The 18,283-nt window shown below is 31.0% G+C and overlaps 2 protein-coding genes across 2 annotated transcripts in view; both read left to right on the top strand.

The window, feature by feature from the left end:
• LOC107437103 (prolyl 4-hydroxylase subunit alpha-1) overlaps positions 1-8,337 on the top strand; it is a 36,700-nt gene extending 28,363 nt beyond the window's left edge. The window contains exons 12-14 of the mRNA XM_087160901.1: positions 1,009-1,077; positions 4,296-4,392; positions 8,152-8,337. Coding sequence (XP_087017027.1) covers positions 1,009-1,077; positions 4,296-4,392; positions 8,152-8,222 — 237 coding nt within the window. The 3' untranslated portion in view covers positions 8,223-8,337. The remainder of the gene's footprint in view (positions 1-1,008; positions 1,078-4,295; positions 4,393-8,151) is intronic.
• A 3,139-nt stretch (positions 8,338-11,476) lies between these two features.
• The window catches only part of LOC107437101 (prolyl 4-hydroxylase subunit alpha-1), a 51,260-nt gene continuing 44,453 nt past the window's right edge, over positions 11,477-18,283 (top strand). The window contains exon 1 of the mRNA XM_071182125.2: positions 11,477-11,626. The gene's annotated coding sequence lies outside the window, so the exon portion shown is untranslated. The remainder of the gene's footprint in view (positions 11,627-18,283) is intronic.

Raw genomic sequence — 18,283 nt, 5'->3', positions numbered from 1 at the left:
TTTTTTTAACTCACCGAGATAAATGAAAATACTGAAAAAAGTTTCCCACCACAATGAATGTCTTTGAAAAAAGGAACTGTCCTAAATATATGACGCTGGGCGTTAACCGGTTAAATTGGGTTTAAATTACTGTGCAAGTTCAATATTGCTGATGTTTTCTATTTTGTAACCGTCGTTGAAAAATCTACCCAATTTTGAGTTTACGCCCACCAATAATCGACTCCGCAGCCTTGTAATTTTGAACCTTATACGTCTACCACAGAGGATATTTTAAGTCAGCATGGTGGTCGGTGCGAGCAGTTCGCGGAATTTGTATCAATCAGACATAGCTGAGTTTCAAACCCGGGTACATCACTGAGAGGTGAGCGCTCTATTTCTTGAGCCACCACGACTTTGATATTATTGATAGTTAACACGCACCGGTGCATGTTGACAGTCTCATAGACACTTTATCCGTATGAGAAACATCTGCATATAAAATCATTTTTTCTCACCACGAGCAAATTTTAACAACCGGAACATTCTTATGGACTTGTGTTAGTCCCCTGACCCTAGAAAGTGCTGCACTCTGTGCACATGAGTGGATACTTTTAAATCCTAAAAAAACATCACTGTAGTGAATATCGTGCAAAATGGCTTTTAACGTAAAATAAACCAATGTGCGAAATGTTGCATAAGTGTATTAGGACAATGGATTAAGGAAGGGAACGGAGAATAAAGTGTGCAGTATGGGAAGTAATTCATTAGTATAGGGAATAATGTGTATATGCATAAAGTGTATATGCTGCATGTTAAGCAACTATGTAATTCCTTAAAAATCCTAAAAGTCATTTTATCAAGGCATTTATTAAATAAAAATTATTCGATAATGTGAAAAATGAAAAAAAAAATAATTATCATTAAATAAGTTGAGTATTGTAAACATTATTTATTTATTCTTAATTATGACTATATATTTTTATACTCCATTATTATTATACTTTATTATTATTATTATTATTATTATAGTTAAGTCATGTGCCAGCCGGAGGATCAACTGTGTTCCCACGAATTGGAGTTGAAGTGAAACCTGTGAAGGTAACTCAATTTTTATTCTAAAGAATTTTTACGACGCGTTAGTTACAACTTATGGCAAAACCACTTGCTATATTTTCATATGGAACTAATTCCAAAAAATTACTAAAAATATAGAAAAAGTTTAGCGTGAGTAAAAAATTACTGAGTTAGGAGACCCATACATTTTTTTTAAAATAAAATAAAAGTTATTGCAAGACAGTGATGGATTAAGATATCTAATATTTTTTTAAAAATTTAAAGCTGTTACAGAATTGTATCTGTAATGAAAATTAAATATTATTTAAACAAAAATCTAACGACCAAAAATTTTGATAACAACAATCGTGTTGAAATGTTTTACCACAATAAAAGAAAAGCCTCACAAATGTTTTGCAAAATTTGATTTGAAGATTCTATTAAACGTCCCTTTTAACACGTTCACTCCGGGGGTGACCCACCGGTGGGTCACGCTAGATTATCTCATCTTGGCAGCGCACCGGAGTAAAAACTAGTAACAATAAATGTAATTTTTTTGTTTTTTTCCGGGAATGATAAAAATTCATAACTACCAATTTTTTTTAACGGATGCAATTTTTTTATTGAATTGCTTCTTCGCCGTGATAAATTTCTTTACAGTGAATTGTTATTGTTGTGAATAGATTAACTCCTCCCGAATATTATTTAATATTGAAATAGTTCTTCTACCAGTATTTTCTATTTTCCGTCCCGCTTTCAGGCGCAATACCCGGCGTGAATGCGTTAAGAAATAATTAAGGGATGCCAAAAGCTCCGTGTTCGTGAGAACGTGAAACAGAATCCCTCCGGCCGTATAATCTCCGTGTATTAAATGGTGGCTGGTGCACGTTAATTTTGTCTGCGTCACAAAAGCCTCCAGTTTCCCATAACAAATCAATACCTCTGGGGGTACTGATTTGGAGATTGATCGTTTTCTGATTCAGGTCAAAATTAAGATCAGTGGATTAATCAATGGAGTATGATTGGGTACTCCCTGTAAAACGAGCTGTGAGGTGTGTGTGTGGCTATAGATGGGGATACTAAAAAAACAAGAAACGCACCTTCTGCCTTACAAAACAGCTTGATTTCAAACAGTATGGGAAAGTGACAACAACCTAATTTCAAATTAACCCCTTGGGGACGGGTGATTCAGAAAAGCATTCGTACAAAATCAGAATCAAGTTGTAATTAAATAAAAAACGGTAACTTAAATGGAGTCGTTGCTAATTTGACAGACTTACTTTGCTTTTACTTTAATTATTGTTAGTTTAATTATATATATAATCAATGTTAATTCAAAGTATAACTAAATAATTTTATTTTGAACTAAAGTAATGGTGAATTAAATAAATCAAACAATTATAACTCCGCCCACAAATAAACTGCTAAAGAATTACTTAGATTACCAGTTTTATCTTTTTACCCTGATTGATACGGTCTTATGCTGGCACGTATTTGTGACAGTCGGCGCGAAAGGGTTAAAAGCGATTAGAGTAAAAAGTTACTGAATTTTGTCCAATTTAACTACTGCTTTATAAAGCTTCTACGATATAAATGGGAGAACGAAGCGTTTTATATGAACTTACGAATAATTCATGTGCAATGGTGAGCAAAATTACTTCAAATGAAATGTCACTAACGAAATCAAACACTGAAATACATAGGTTTTGCTTCCAGTAGAGAAAATGTGACCACAAAGCCAAGTTCGTATCACTGTAAATATTATAGATAAGCATATTAGTGGATACAAATGTCTTGCTTTTCAAAGAAATAGTTTAACAATGAAATAATTGAGTTATCAGTCTATCTTTTTGACATCTAAAACGAATAAATAAGTACAATTAAAAAATAAAATAACATTTTATGTAAATAAAGCTTGAGATTTAGTAGTGCATTACATTGTCTGTTAATATGTAGTTTTTGCGCGTGGTTGTTTCAATTTCAGTAGCAAGGAATGTCATAATTAAAATTGCTCAAAGGGATGTCATAAATTTATAACAGAAGATGATCACAAAGGCATTGCTTCCAACTCTTCCGGTTTTCCCGGACGACTTTATTTTCATATTTAAAGTGCTAGCGAAATTCATGTTATTTCACTAAACTTTTTGAATTATAATAATAATTTTAAATCAGTTTGACCACCACTACATATAAATAATTACAACAAATATATAAAAGCATATTATTCCTTACGATAACTAATTTGAACCTGAATAAAATATAAATATATTTTTGAGGACGATAGTTTTTCGGTAATTGTTTTGCTACCACTTGGAAAATCCATTCTCGAAAAGAGTGAATGTTGGCAGGTATGGAAAGGAACTCCTTCACATATTTTTTGTCGAGTATATCTAATAACCCGCTCACAGTTCCTCTCTTTTCATTTTGTGCGAAATATATTTATCAGTATTAGAAAACTAAAATCGAAGTTTAGAAAGCAAGTACAATTGGTAAAATGTTTTATTCCGTCGGGCACGTGATCTCCTAAACTGTGCTTCACCCTAGGGCGACTGGTACTGTTGGTGAAGGTAGAATGAAGGAAGTTAAGGCTGTTGGCAGCTGATAAGCTATCATCAATACGCAGTTCAAATCATGGTTAAGGTCTTAATTGCATGATTTCCAACCCAATATAGACTTTTTCTAAAAAATTGATCTGGTGGTACTTATGTTAATGTTTTAATGTATTATTTTTTATTCATTTGAATAAAAAAAAGAAGACTGGTAACTCAATTATTCCATTCTTGAAATATTATTTTTCATAAAACAAGATTGCTTTTACCATTATGTATGTACAAACAAAAATCTTGTTTTCATTTTGATCTGAAATTGCGTGACTGAGTGCATATTTTAACTCTTTGCGCTCTGATGTCCCCACGGAGGCTCCATCAACAGTCACCACTTTAAGTTCAAAAAATTTTGTACTTTAATCATTAGTAACCACTTTATTTTAAGAATTTTAAAATTGTATAACATTAGTATATTGTGTAATTTAAATGCTATAGTGTGATATTAGATAAAACAGAAATTAAATGCAAAGGGTACAGTGCAAAGGGTTAAAAGTATAGTATAAGCCAAATGTCTTTTAATATCATTACGCAATGTTACGTTCTCGCACCAATTTCCTAAAATACGTTAGGCTACGTATGATTGTGAGACTATACGTTTTAATTAACTGTGAATTGCTTTAAAAAAAGTAAAAAATTGTAGACCCATTTATCTTGCAGGGCGCTGCTGCATTTTGGTATAATTTGTACCAAAATGGAACCGGAAATGAATACACGATACATGCAGCGTGTCCGGTTTTAACTGGATCAAAGTGGGGTAACAATTTATTTATTTATTAATTATCTTTCATCTTTATTCGAATGTATTTATAATGCTCTATAAAGTTTATATGCAATAATAATGTATTGTAATCAATGACACAGTTTTATGCTGATAATTTATACTTTATTTTACTCGCTTTAAGATAAAATTTACAGTTTCAGGAATAGATAGGACATTTGAATTACTTCTAGAAATTGCTTATACCATGGATGCCAACTGCATCTTTTTTTAGGAAAAGAATTTTATGAAGTAGTAGGTGATTAATCTTTATAAACAATGAACTGCAGCTCCATGCGCATATAGTGGCATGATAATGAAGTAAATTGACCTTGGAAAAGGACATTTTTCTCGTTTTAAAAATTTTCAGTTTCAGGAATGGATAGGACATTCAAATTACTTTTTGAAATCACTTATACCAATACCATGTATGCCAACTGCATCTTTTTAGGAAAAGAATTTTATAAAGTAGTAGGTAATTAATCTTTAGAAACAATGAACTGCAGCTCCATGCTCATATAGTGGCATGATAGTGAAGTAAATTGACTTTGGAAAAGAACATTTCACTCGTTTTAAAAATTTACAGTTTCAGGAATAGATAGGACATTCGAATTACTTTTAGAAATTGCTTATACCTTCACCATGCATGCCAGCTGCTTCTTTTTAGTCAAAGAATTTTATTAAGAGGCAGAAAATTAATCTTTATAAAGACACAACTGCAGCGCCATGAGCTTGAAGAGGTATAATAGTGAAGTAAATTCTACGAGAAAGGCATTTCACTCGCTTTAAAATTTCAGAAATGTATTGAACATAAAAGTTACTTTTAGAAAACGTTTGCATCACTACCATGGTTGTCAACTGCTTCTTTTTAGGCTAAGAATTTTATGAAGTGGTAAAAATTCAGAAACTAAATTTAGCAGAATTTTGGTTAATTCTTCAAACTTGCTAAATGTCTCACCACGAAATATCTGGAATTACGAGGTATTTTAAATACATGTTTTGAATATTTATATGAAGCAGCGGGGGAAAATAACTATTAACAGTATTTATATGGTTGTTCGAGGCATTAAGCCACCCGCAGAGGCCTTTTACCTCTTCATCGTATATTATTTTTTCTAGAAGTTGTTTTAATCAGAAGAAATTAAAAGAAAATAATAGAGATAAGTATTGACGAATAAAATCATGAAATAGATACTTGATTATAAATGGTTAATGTGCTGTGCCAATAAATTATTTGAGTGTCATGATTAATTTCGACTACAGAATCACTGATTGTGATTGCAGCGCCAATAAATTTATAGCAGTTGTGCAGTTTTTTTTAAATAAAATTGTGTATTTAAAATCACAAGCGCTTATGTTAGGTTTTTAACATAAAATCGGTATATGGATTTGTTTATTACGAAATATGGTCCGCTTAGCCATTTTCACACCTGCAGGGATACCACGAGAAACTAAAAATGAAAGAAATGGTAAACACTCAAATAATTTTTATTTATTTAATTATTCAGTTTTAGCTACTACAATGACTTGCATTGCATTAATTCTAAGACCATTTTAATCTAAATTCAAAATGAAACAAACATGATGGGAAATTGGCCTTTATCTCTGTTTAATACTGTTAATAGAGAATACAAGGGCTAGTTCACTCCGCTCTTAGAGCTGAAGCTACGATTTCCCTTCTCATGACATCACTGTGTCTACAGATCTCGGAGATCGCAAGCAAAGATATGATAACTTTGCATCTTTCTCTTTGTAAAAATAAGTTAGACTTTTTCTGGTTATTAGCCTTCAAACTTTACGTAATTAACACATTATTTCCGTTCATAAACATAGTTCAAAAAAAAAAACTTTCTTGGTTATTATATTAAAAAAAATACCATTTTAAACTTATAAAAATGTTTGCTAGTTGGTGAAAATGACACGATAAATACTTTATTTTAAAAAGTTCAGTTTTAACTTTAACTATTAAGAAAAATGAAGGCATATATCGACACATTTTTTTATCTACATATTCTTTTATAAGGATAAGTTAAATTTAGAATCCCTGATTTTAAAATATGTCGTAAATAGCAATTTGTTCATACTTAATCATTAGGAAACATCAACCTTAAATGCTAATTACTGAAACAAAATGATAATTTAGGTTCATAATGACATTAGAAATTTTACAATTGTTTATAGACATTTAAATTTACGATGATATAATTTATAGATATTTAAATTGAAGAGAATATAATTTTTAAAAAAATCATAAATATTTAGAATAACTACATTAAAAAATATGTTATGAAATTAGGAGAATTTCAACTATATACTATATATTTTATTTATACTTTTTACTTACATTTTAATTTCCTTTGACTTTATCCATTTTTTAATTCTTTTCACCTGCCTTTATGAAGTAACGAGGCGGTTTCTATTTAGATAATGAATTTTTATAAAAGTTCTTTACGACAGAATAAACGTATTGCTGTTTTATATTAACTGTGTCATTTCGGAATCCATTCTTTACATAGTTGTTCATTTACTTTAGGGAACACGCGAAAAATTATACTTTTTCCTTTTGTTTTTGTATCAGAATTTTTGCAAGTTGCAATCGCGCAAACTGGCATTTCGATAATAATTTTAAATTCTTGTAAATTCACTGCAAAAACTGAGGAAAGTAATTATAGAAAATGACAAATGTCATAGAATATCTCGCAAAAAGAAATGATCCAATATTAGTTAGAGCTAGTAAGGCGCTCCGTTCTTGAAATAAAAGTGCGAGCTTTGCGCCAAAGTGACGTCGGAGGATCGGCGCGGCGAGAGATACTTCAAAGGAGTGAACCAGCCCTTCTATTCTCTTTAGCCCTGCTTGCTAGCCGATTTAAACTTAAATACCTAGACCGAATGGATTTTTACTTCATAGAAATTTGAATTATAGATAAATTCTATTGAGGGGAGAAAAGGACTAGTAGCTTACATATTTTAGATTACATTAAAGCAGTCGGATTTTACTTTATACAATTTTATTTTTATTTTGATGTGGTAGCAAAATATATAATTATTTATGCTTTTTCAATATACAGCACGTAAGCCTATTAGTTATCTGAAGTTTTTTGTAGGTTAATTAAATCTTAATCAAACAACATTTATTTATTAAACTGTAACTACCATCGTGGCTTAAATTGTATATTATATACATTAAAAGCGAAAAAATTCCTGAGGTAAACTGGAAGAAATATGTTTCAAAAGTTGCTAATTTTATTCTCGTCTTATAGGTTTTAGCCTTTTTATTTGACACCACTTTTTACAGTTTTAAGCCGAGCATCTTTAAAACACATGTATTACCACTTTTAATTTATTGGGTTTAAGATATATAACCAACTCAATTGAGCAAATTCAGTCTTAAAAAGGGCCATTTAGGCCTCAGATGCCCAGTTCTACAACAACGAACGAACGAACGAAATTCAGTCTTAAAGGGGTACGTCAACCTGTAGCACTTCGCTTTTAATTGACTACATATGCAGGACTGCCAACATACTTCTCTTTCTGTAAAATTTTTCACTATTAGTTGCGATGTTTGGGTTTTAATGTATTTTTTTTTCATTTAAAGTTATTTCCAACACCATTACATATAAACTTGTACCTTGTGGCACAAATTCATATGAACTATACAGGTTTCATAATAAATTGTGCTATAAGGGTCACTAACATATGTGATACAAATTTTAGAATGTGCGTGAATTAATTTTAAATAATTTTTTTTTTTTTCAGTTGCAAATAAATGGCTTCATGAAAATGGAAATGAATTTAAAAGACCTTGTAGTTTAAGCCAATTCGAATAATTTCTTCATCATTGAAAAATGTTGCCATCCACAAAGACATTCGACCTGTAAAAACTTTGTAAGACTTTTCACAAATTTGCATTCTAAGAATAATAAAAAGAACAAAATTATGTAAGAATTTTTGTGCTTTTTTACTTTATTTATTTATTTTATTTTTTAATGTTGTGTGGTTTGAATTATGTTATGAAAATAGGATGCGAACTAGCTGCCCTCAATAAACATTGTTTTCAGAATTGAAAATTTGAAATTTTTGCCAATAGTGTAATTATTGTATACAGAAATTTCTCCATTTTATTACCATTCATATATATAAGACTGGTGTAACCGGAGTGCAACCCACTAGAAGTTGCGGACAACCGTGGGTAAGGTAGGTCCACCGGCTGTGCAACTATATTTTCATTACCATAATTTTATTCCAATGTTTGTGCAGTCCATATCTTTAACTATATGCCTAGCCATGTCATTATTTTATTTCTTTGAGTCATGAATCAGTGAGAGCTCACCAGGGTTGGCGCTGAGTAACAAGAACAAATCTAAGTCTAATATATGTTCCAGCACATAATCGAAATGGATTGCTGCCTTGTTTATGGCTGTACTGGATACTTCTAAGAGTTTCGAGAATGAGTTTTGAGGCTGAAATTTGCACAGAATGTCCTCTGGTGATGAGCAGATTTAAAAATAAGTAGCCAGAGAGCGAGAGAGAAAGAGTCCCCAGGTGATTAATTCATACCTGCCAACATTCACTCCTTTCGAGAGAGGATTTTCCAAGTGGTAGTAAAACAATTACCGAAAAGCAATCTTCTTCAAAAATATATTTATATTTTAATCAGGTTGAAATTCGCTACTGTAAGAACTAATATGCTTATATATATTTATTGTAATTATTTATATGTAGTGGTGGTCAAACTGATTTAAAATAATTATTACAATTCAAAAAGTTTAGTGAAATAACATGAATTTCGCTACCACTTTAAATATGAAAATAAAATCTTCCGGCAAAACCGGAAAGAGTTGGTAGCTATGTGAATTGCATCGAAGCACTATGATTAAGGTTTCATTGAAGCAGTATCGAATAAGGTCTAGTGCATGCTTACTTCTTTATTATTTACTTTTAACCCGTTGAATGCCATGGGGTCACCTGTTATCATCACTGTATATGACAGTAACATATCACATCATAAATTGAAATGCATCATCACCTTCTTCCTACCACTCTCTAAGTAGCAGATATGTTTAGACGCAGGGTATTCACTCGAGGGAATTTAAATAAAAAAAAATCTTGGATAGGAATATATCATTAAACTGCATAAAAACTGAAGCTTCTAGTGAGAAACTGAATGAAGATTTAAAATCAGGTGATGCGAAAGTATCTAAGCTCTGTTATAAAATCTCATGAAACAGAAAGGAAATGTTCCATGTTATCATCATAGTACCTTGCATATCTGATGTAATTGTTTGCCCATTCCTGCCAATTCTTCGACGAAATGTGACAAATACTTGATTCTAATTTTAATATATTTGATTTGAAATTATTTTGACTAATGCTTCCTTAAAATGTTTTAAACATAAGCAAAAGGACCAGATAATTCATTTGTTGTATTTTAAGCGTTTTAGATGTGTTTACAATGTTTTTTCATTTGCCATTTGACTAGAGAATAGTCACTTTGGAGAGTGATCTTGAGCTTAGCACAGCTATGCAAAAGGAGATTAAAAATTAATAAGTGGTAAAAATTCGAATTATTTTATTAATTTAATGTATCTTCAATTAGTTAATAATAACTACAAAGCAAAAGCATCTTTGCAATCAACTTCAATAGCAAACAAAGAAAAATATGCTTTAAAAATTTGCAAATTTTTGGTCAGCTCTTTTTTGCATTTTTATTCGCCCGTGGAATCCCTATTGGCTAAAATGACAACTACTTTATAATTCATTGAAATTACATATATTTGCAGACTTGCATGCTCAATTTAGGCTAATAAACCTTTGTCAAATAAAAGAATAGAACTATTTAGAGAAGGACATTAACCGGTTAACGCCCAGCGTCATATATTTAGGACAGTTCCTTTTTTCAAAGACATTCATTGTGGTGGGAAACTTTTTTCAGAATTTTCATTTATCTGGGTGAATTAAAAGATACTCAGATACCACAATGATTTAGTTATTTCTGACTAGATCTAGAATTAAAAGGAGCAAGTACTTTTTGATCTATCAAAGACTTTTTGAGTACCCTAACAGTAGAAAAACCAATTAATTTCGATAATATATTATACCACCTTTTCCATAAAACCACTTCTTGTATCATCTCAATATATAAAGTCGGGACAAAACGGGTTAAGCAGAAAGCATCCAGGGTTATGAAGGGATTTGAACCAGCCACCTCCACACTTCGCACAGTGTTTGGTGGGCGATAGCGCTCGGCTACGGAGGTCCCATTGCCAAGTACAAAAACACTGATGTGGCCTGTGTTAAATTAATCTTATAGAAAAGTGGTACTATTTATATTTGTCTAACCTCTCCAGTCCTAAGCTACACATTAGTGTACGCCAAATACAAAATTTTCTACAACCTAGAAAAATTAAAGAGTGGTGACAGTTAAATTTGACGAGAATAATTAAATTTCCATAAAGTTAACTTCCAATTTATTTTTATAAAATCAGTTTTGAATTTTATACCCCAAGATTTACAAATTGAAACTAGTTATAACATGCATGAATCTTCGTAGTAAATACAATTATCAAAGTTTACTTAACACTTTAATACAATTTCTAGGCCATGACCGGTCAGAATAAGTCAGGTGTTAAAAATACTTATAAATATACTTAAAAAAAGCCTTAACTTTATATCGAATTACGAATATTTATATGATTAATGTATTATGGTAAATAGAATTTTCTTGTTTCTGCTGAATAATAACTACCTACTGTCTTTTTTCATTTTTGGAACAAAAAGATAAACTGGGCGTATATTTGTTAAATTCAGGGAATCCTTCTCAAAACATAACACTAAAATCAGTCAACTTCGGCTTACTAAAACTCAAATTTGAAGATAATAAATATAATGTAAACATTTTGCTTACAACTTACAAGTCACCATTGTTAAACAAAATCTTTTGCACGCCGACGTGAAGTTAGATTAAAATAATTACAAATTTGCTATTATGATGGCAAATCGTGAAATGGCAGTAAATCGACATTCTATTATTCTATGTGTCATAACAAAACTGTTGTTTCTTGCTGACCAGGTAAATTGCTTCTCATTATTGCTTTTGCACCTGGCTAGTCGTCATCTAAGAACACATTTTTCTTCTCATTGTTTCCTGACGATCTGATCTCATTTCGTCGACATTTTCCTCTCAAAGTTGAAAATACTACTTCAATCAATTTTTAAAAAGTTTTAAACCAAGGTAAGCTATTTTTTGTTCTTTTAATTGCAATTATAATTTTTTTTCTTTTTAATTTATCTTAACCCCTTAACTTGCGCTCTCGTGTTAATTCGAGCGCGCTAAACATGTCAAACTGTGCACACTCGAGATAATTCGAGCGGCGATGTATTTTATGCTGTTATAGTTTTTCACACTCGAATATAATCGAGAATTGAAAATAACAATGTGAAAGCTAAGAAAAAAAAAATCGTTTTATTGATATTTATCATTTACATAGGAATGTAAGCTAAAACACTTATTTATTCAAGAATGAAATATTGCAGAGATGCCAACTTGCTCTGGATAGCAAATATATATTTTAAAGTGGTAGATTATCACTTGTGATTTTTGGTTTAATAAATTCAATTTAGTAGATTTTCATCCACCACTATATTTAAATAATTCGTTAGTTTATAATGTTCACCACTTTTATGACAAAGGTTCCAATTCATGTTCTACAGCCTGCAACTCATGCCTCACCTTATTAAGGTCTTTTAACCTGAACTTTAAGCTTAGAACTTGAATCACATATGACCTTTTAGTTTTATGTCTCAACAGAATTGATGAATCAGTTACAAGTAGAGATGGGCAAAACTGCTACTTTTCAGTCACTGTTACTTCTGCTACTGGGACCCAAAAGTAACAGTGACAAATAGCAGTGACTGTTATTATTTCGATATAGATTTAATCGATATTTTATATCGATTAATCGTTTTTATTTATAAAAACTTGGTATAAATTAATCGATTAAGTGTTTTAGTTAATAATCGATATGATTAGTTTTTAGTTAATTTAATCGATATAATATTTTTATTGTAAAATTAATCGATGGAATTAGTTTTTAGTAAAATTAATCTATATCATCAATTTTTAATGTAGTCAATTAAAATAATTAATCTTTATACTGAGTCATTCTTATGGAAAGAGATAATTTTTAATAATGTATATCGCAGTACGCAATTTAGTAGTATGGTTTTTAATAACTAATATGGGACCTTATTTAATTCTTGTAAAATGTTAAAATAACAAAATCAAAGCTTTTATCTCAGATAAGATATTAAATTAAAACTCATAATTCTTCTCGTTACTAATATTTTCATAATGATATTACAGAGAAAATCTGATCTCAAAATTTTTGTAGTTGAGTTATTGGCATTTAAAAACGATGAATGATGAGATTAATTCAATATTTTATATTATAGAATACTGATTTCTTCATTAAATGTACAGTAAAATGAAAACTTAATCGCAAGTAAATTTTTAGTAATGTTGTCAAACAAAAAATATCACCGTATTAATGAAATTCTTCATAGCTTTTCAAACTTTTATGAAGATTTTTTCTCCTTTATAAAAGAAAAGAATGCGTGGTATGAAAACAAAAATTTATTTAATTTTTTTGTTATGATTATTGTTATGAATTTAGATATTTTCATAATTTTGCGTTTATTTTATCCTTGGCTGGTAGCATTAATTTCGTACACCAGGATCTGTTATAAGAGCCAACAGATGGCGCCACTAAGCATTTTTTTTAAAATTTTGCTGTTCGGAAAGGAGAAATAAACACTATGTTTTAATTTTTCTAATAGATATAAAAAATTCAACTGCTTTATGCAATTGTTATTTATATTTATTTCAGTAAATTACAATTTATCAATAAGTTTCTAGGCATGCATAGATGTGTGATTAAGAATCTATGAGTAATAATTGAACTTTACTAGAGTATTATAGACGAATACCCTAGGAAAAAGGATAAGAAAATCAAATAAAATAGTTCAAAAGTGAATTATCACTTTTAGTTGCTTGAATAAATTTTAGTTGCTTTAGTATTTAGTTGCTTGAATAAATTTAATAGAAAATATTAGCCGCAAAATTTTGATAGGTATAAATCTATAAATAAAAATGTAAAAATTGACACTTGCGTTCCCGAGGCATCGAACCTCAGACCTTTCATACACTAGCGCGGCATTGTACCCACTATACACTTTACGTCCGAGTATAGGATTGCTTACAAAATATTAAATTCTGATTACGTACTTTTAAATATTTATAGATATTTCTTGAAATTTTTACTTATTGTTGATTGTTACATTGTTGATATTTAGTAACTTGTACTAATTTTTCGATTTAAGGGGGAAAAAAGAAGATAAAATTTTTCCTTTTTTTTCACGACTTAAGATATAAATAAAAATGTTTGCTATGTCTGGAAACTTGATGTAAAAAATCCTAATCTTTAAACAATATCTGTTTCTTCTTCTACTTTTTTATATGCTGCATAATTGATATTTATGACCGAAAATTCAGTTCCCTTTAAAGAAGAAAAATCAATAAAAATAATAATTTGTTTTAGATTTCAAGTATGAATATAAACTAAGCTACGGTTGAATATATACAAAAATATTATATATTCGAATTATATCTTGTTCAAATATATAATATTGTATTAAGATTACTATTAAGATTTTTCTATTATCGAACAATTTATCTAATACTAAATTATAAAAATTATCAAAATAAAAATAGAAATCATGGCTTTTTTTAATTTCTTTTTTTCTTCAAACTAAAATAGAGACTGAACTCCGTTATGATATTTGATCAAAAATAACAGCAAAATTTTTCAGAGTGGAGCAGCTTGAATTTAGAAGCGACGAAAATGCTTCCATTCGCAGGGTACGAGCTGGAGCATCGGCCGGCAATATTCACTAGTATTTCAGTATGTTTTTTGGAGCAGTGAATATACCTGTGGCATTTGGAACAGCTAGAGTAGCAGTGATAATTGTCACAGTGACAGTAGCAGTGAAATTTGTCACTGTGACAGTAGCAGTGAAATCTGTCACAGTAACAGTAGCAGTGATTTTTGTCACAGTCACAGTAGCAGTGATTTTTGTCACAGTGACAGTAGCAGTGACTTGTCACAGTGACTGCTCCAGTCACTGTGACAACTTTTTGGTTGGAACAGGCTGTCACAGTGACTGCTCCAGTCACTGTTACGTTACTTTCGACCCATCTCTAGTTACAAGCGCTTAATGCCGAGATTTCACCCATATCCAGCATCCAGCAAGAGAAAATGGTCAAATATTTGCAAAATTTACTTTGTAGTAATTTACCTCTTGTTTAATTATTTTGGCGCGTACTTTACCTCCTAGAACAGAAAGCCTCCACATGGTTATTTATAGGTAGCCAGCGCAGACTATTTAAAAAGTGAACCCCAGTTCTAATTTAAAAGTCCGTGAGAGAAATTTATCATATATATTTGAGAATTGAATCTGTAGTGGACGACAAATAAATAAGACAAACCAATAATATTCAAAAATTAAACAAATTTTTAAACATATATTTGCTACCACTATCGTACTTTTACTAGATTTTGTATTTAATGCTTCGTTCGTAAACTTGTTTACTTTCATAGTGGTCTGATCGGACTACGTACAAAAAACCGTGTGGAGGCTTCAAGTTATAGGAGGCGTTGGTCCGGAGCAGTTGGCATTTCCGAATATCGCCTTTTTCCATGGAACAAAAGCGCAGTATATCAAAATTGTTCACCAAAAGACAACGTTCTAAAGTGTGTTTTTTTTAAATAAAGAGAAATTGAATCGTCCTGAAACGTGTCGGAAGTTCCGGGATTTCGTCGCCAAGCTAAAATTAATATGAGTGTACCTCGCAGAATAAAGTAATAGTCTGCTTGTGGCTCTAGTAGTGTTCTGACCTGAAGTTGGTTAATTGTTTCATCTGAGATTGTGAAGTCATTGTTTTTCTGTACAACACTGTTATTTCATCTGAATTTGAGTGCTGGAAATAGCTGTACTTCCCAGAAGTTTTTGGTAATAAATATTTTGTGCTCGATGCAGCATTAAGTTTGTTCATAAAAGCGTTAATGTCTGATATATTTTCAAGTCAGATCTGATGCTGTTATAACTAATGCATTAACCGGTTAACGCCCAGCGTCATACATATAGGACAGTTCCTTTTTTCAAAGACATTCATTGTGGTGGGAAACTTTTTTCAGCATTTTCATTTATCTGGGTGAATTAAAAGATTCTCAGATACCACAATGATTTAGTTATTTCTGACTAGATCTGGAATTAAGAGGAGCAAGTACTTTTTGATCTATCAAAGACTTTTTGAATGCCATAACAGTGGAAAAACCAATTAATTTCGATAATATATTAAACCACTTTTTCCATAAAACCACTTTTTGTATAATTTCCATATATAAATTCGGGACAAAACGGGTTAAGGTGCACCGACGAGGCGTCCCAGAATTCTGCGTGGAAGAAAGTTTTTTAGATAGGAAGAGTGGTAAGTGAAAAGAAAAGCATAAGTTAATATTAAGTAAATAGCTTTTTTAAGTTTCAATTTGACATTAAATATACAGTTTAAAACCCAGGAGGCACATTTGGCTCTTTTTAATATTATTGTTGAAGAGGGCGTTACAATTTTATGTATTTTATCCCCTCTATTGAAAACTATAAGTTGGTATTGATCAGGATATAGGTTGGTCTTCCGCTTAGACCTGCGATGTCTTTAATTTTTTTTCTGAAGTAAATCAATTGCAAGGCTGCGTTTTTATAGATTCCGTGATAACTGCGATGTTATTGGCACACAGAGCAGTGTTGTTGGGGTTTTCATTATTGATGGGGAAATCAGCAGTAAATAAAGAGTCTAAGTATAATAAGTGTCTAGGAATATTACCTCGACTCACGCTTTTTTAATGATTCTGTATGAAGAGAAAGTATTATTGATTTTGGTTCCAAATTATCGATTAGTGAGATACAAGTTTAAGATTAGAAATGCCTATAAGATGTAATTGATTATATTTATAAGTCCTCTTATACCACACTCCATCGAACGCCTTAGCGACGTCGAGCATGAGCATAAGGGCAGTTTCGTATGTGTATTTGTCTTGCTGATATATTCCAATATGTTAACCCGTTTTGTCCCGACTTCATAAATTGAAATGATACAAAAAGTGGTTTTATGGAAAAAGTAGTATAATATATTATCGAAATTAATTGTTTTTTCTGCTGTTAAGGCATTCAAAAAGTCTTTGATAGATCAAAAAGTCCTCGCTCCTTTTAATTCTAGATCTAGTCAGAAATAACTAAATAATTGTGGTATCTGAGTATCTTTTAATTCACCCAGATAAATGAAAATTCTGAAAAAAGTTTCCCACCACTATGAATGTCTTTGAAAAAAGGAACTGTCCTAAATATATGACGCTGGGCGTTAACCGGTTAATAGCTAGTTTTATAGCAGAGAGGCTCTTACAAAAGCCGTATTGCTATTTGGGGATGCTTTGTAGATAATCATCAGGTCGGTGTTGAATGATTATTTTTAGACAATTTTTTTAAATCACTCGAAGAAGGCTAATGAGGCGTTAGTTCTCAGAAGATGAAACATCTTTGCCAGGCTTAGAAAAAAGTATAATATCTGATTTCTCCCCTCAACTCCTTGGGAAGGTATTTATTTTTAACGTAAAAATGGAAAATGTTGGGGAAAGGCTGATGTTTTTTTTAAAATTTTAATCATTAGATCTTACGGGAGATGTAAATAACAAAAAATATAACTTTTTTAAAAAATATTTTATTATCTACTGTTTTGATACATAAAAATTCTTTTTCGACAATGTGACATTGTCATATTGATAAAAATTAGCATTTACTCGATGTATTCGCTATCATTTTTAGTGGTGAGTACATTGAATTAATTATTATAGTGAACAAGCAATTTGTTCCTTGATTCTTTTATCAATAGCTACATTTTGAAAACTGATCAAGTTTAAAAAACGAACTTGACAGCCTCTTTCATTAAAATTCTAAATTTTAATCGACACCACTTTTTGCAATTTTAGTCACCCGTGGCAAACTTGGATATGCATACTATTTAAATAAAATTCAAATTTTGTAATAAATGCTGACTATAACAGGCTCATGATTAGCATTTATTGCATAAGGTGTTTAGTTTTAACTTTATCTCGTTTGTATTTTGTTTTTGTAGCAAAAATATAAGAACTCTGAATAACTTACAAACTAACGATCGGGATTAAGCTTCAGGACCGATCTTATTGATTCAAGGACCGAAACTTAAATTTGCATTAATTAATTGCACCAATTGATTAGTGCAGCAGACAATATTTTAAGAAACATAATAAGCCATATAACTGTACAGATTTTATTAAGTTTCTTTTCCGTCAAATTCGAATTCTGTTCAATTCCCATAGTATGGTCAAGAGCAAGGCCGGATTTACGTATAAGCTAAATAAGCTGTAGCTTGGGGCTCCGAGATGGCAAGGGCACCCAGATCAAACTTTTCTTCTTCCTTTTTTTAAAGGTTTTATAGGGAGCAGGGGCCCTCTGAAATATAAAATGCATGTTTTTACATTGTTAGACTTTTTCAAAACCTAAATTAAGTTTTTACAAATATAAAATAATTGTTACTCTTCACTTTTCTAATCGAAAGATCAATGAAACGTTCTTTCGACTGATGAAAATATCTCCGCCTTCGTAACTACCACGCACAGAGTTGCCAAATAGCCGCCTCACTTTACACTGTGGGAAAATGTTTTTAGCTTCTTTAACCCTTTCGCGCCGACTGTCACAAATACGTGCCAGCATAAAGCCGTATCAATCAGGGTAAAAAGAT

The sequence above is a fragment of the Parasteatoda tepidariorum genome, chromosome 4 (genome assembly GCF_982258835.1).
Source record: "Parasteatoda tepidariorum strain Cologne lab strain chromosome 4, Ptep-v5.0, whole genome shotgun sequence".
In the NCBI taxonomy this organism is placed as follows: Eukaryota; Metazoa; Arthropoda; class Arachnida; order Araneae; family Theridiidae; genus Parasteatoda; species Parasteatoda tepidariorum.
This window is presented reverse-complemented; position numbering and strand designations above follow the sequence as displayed.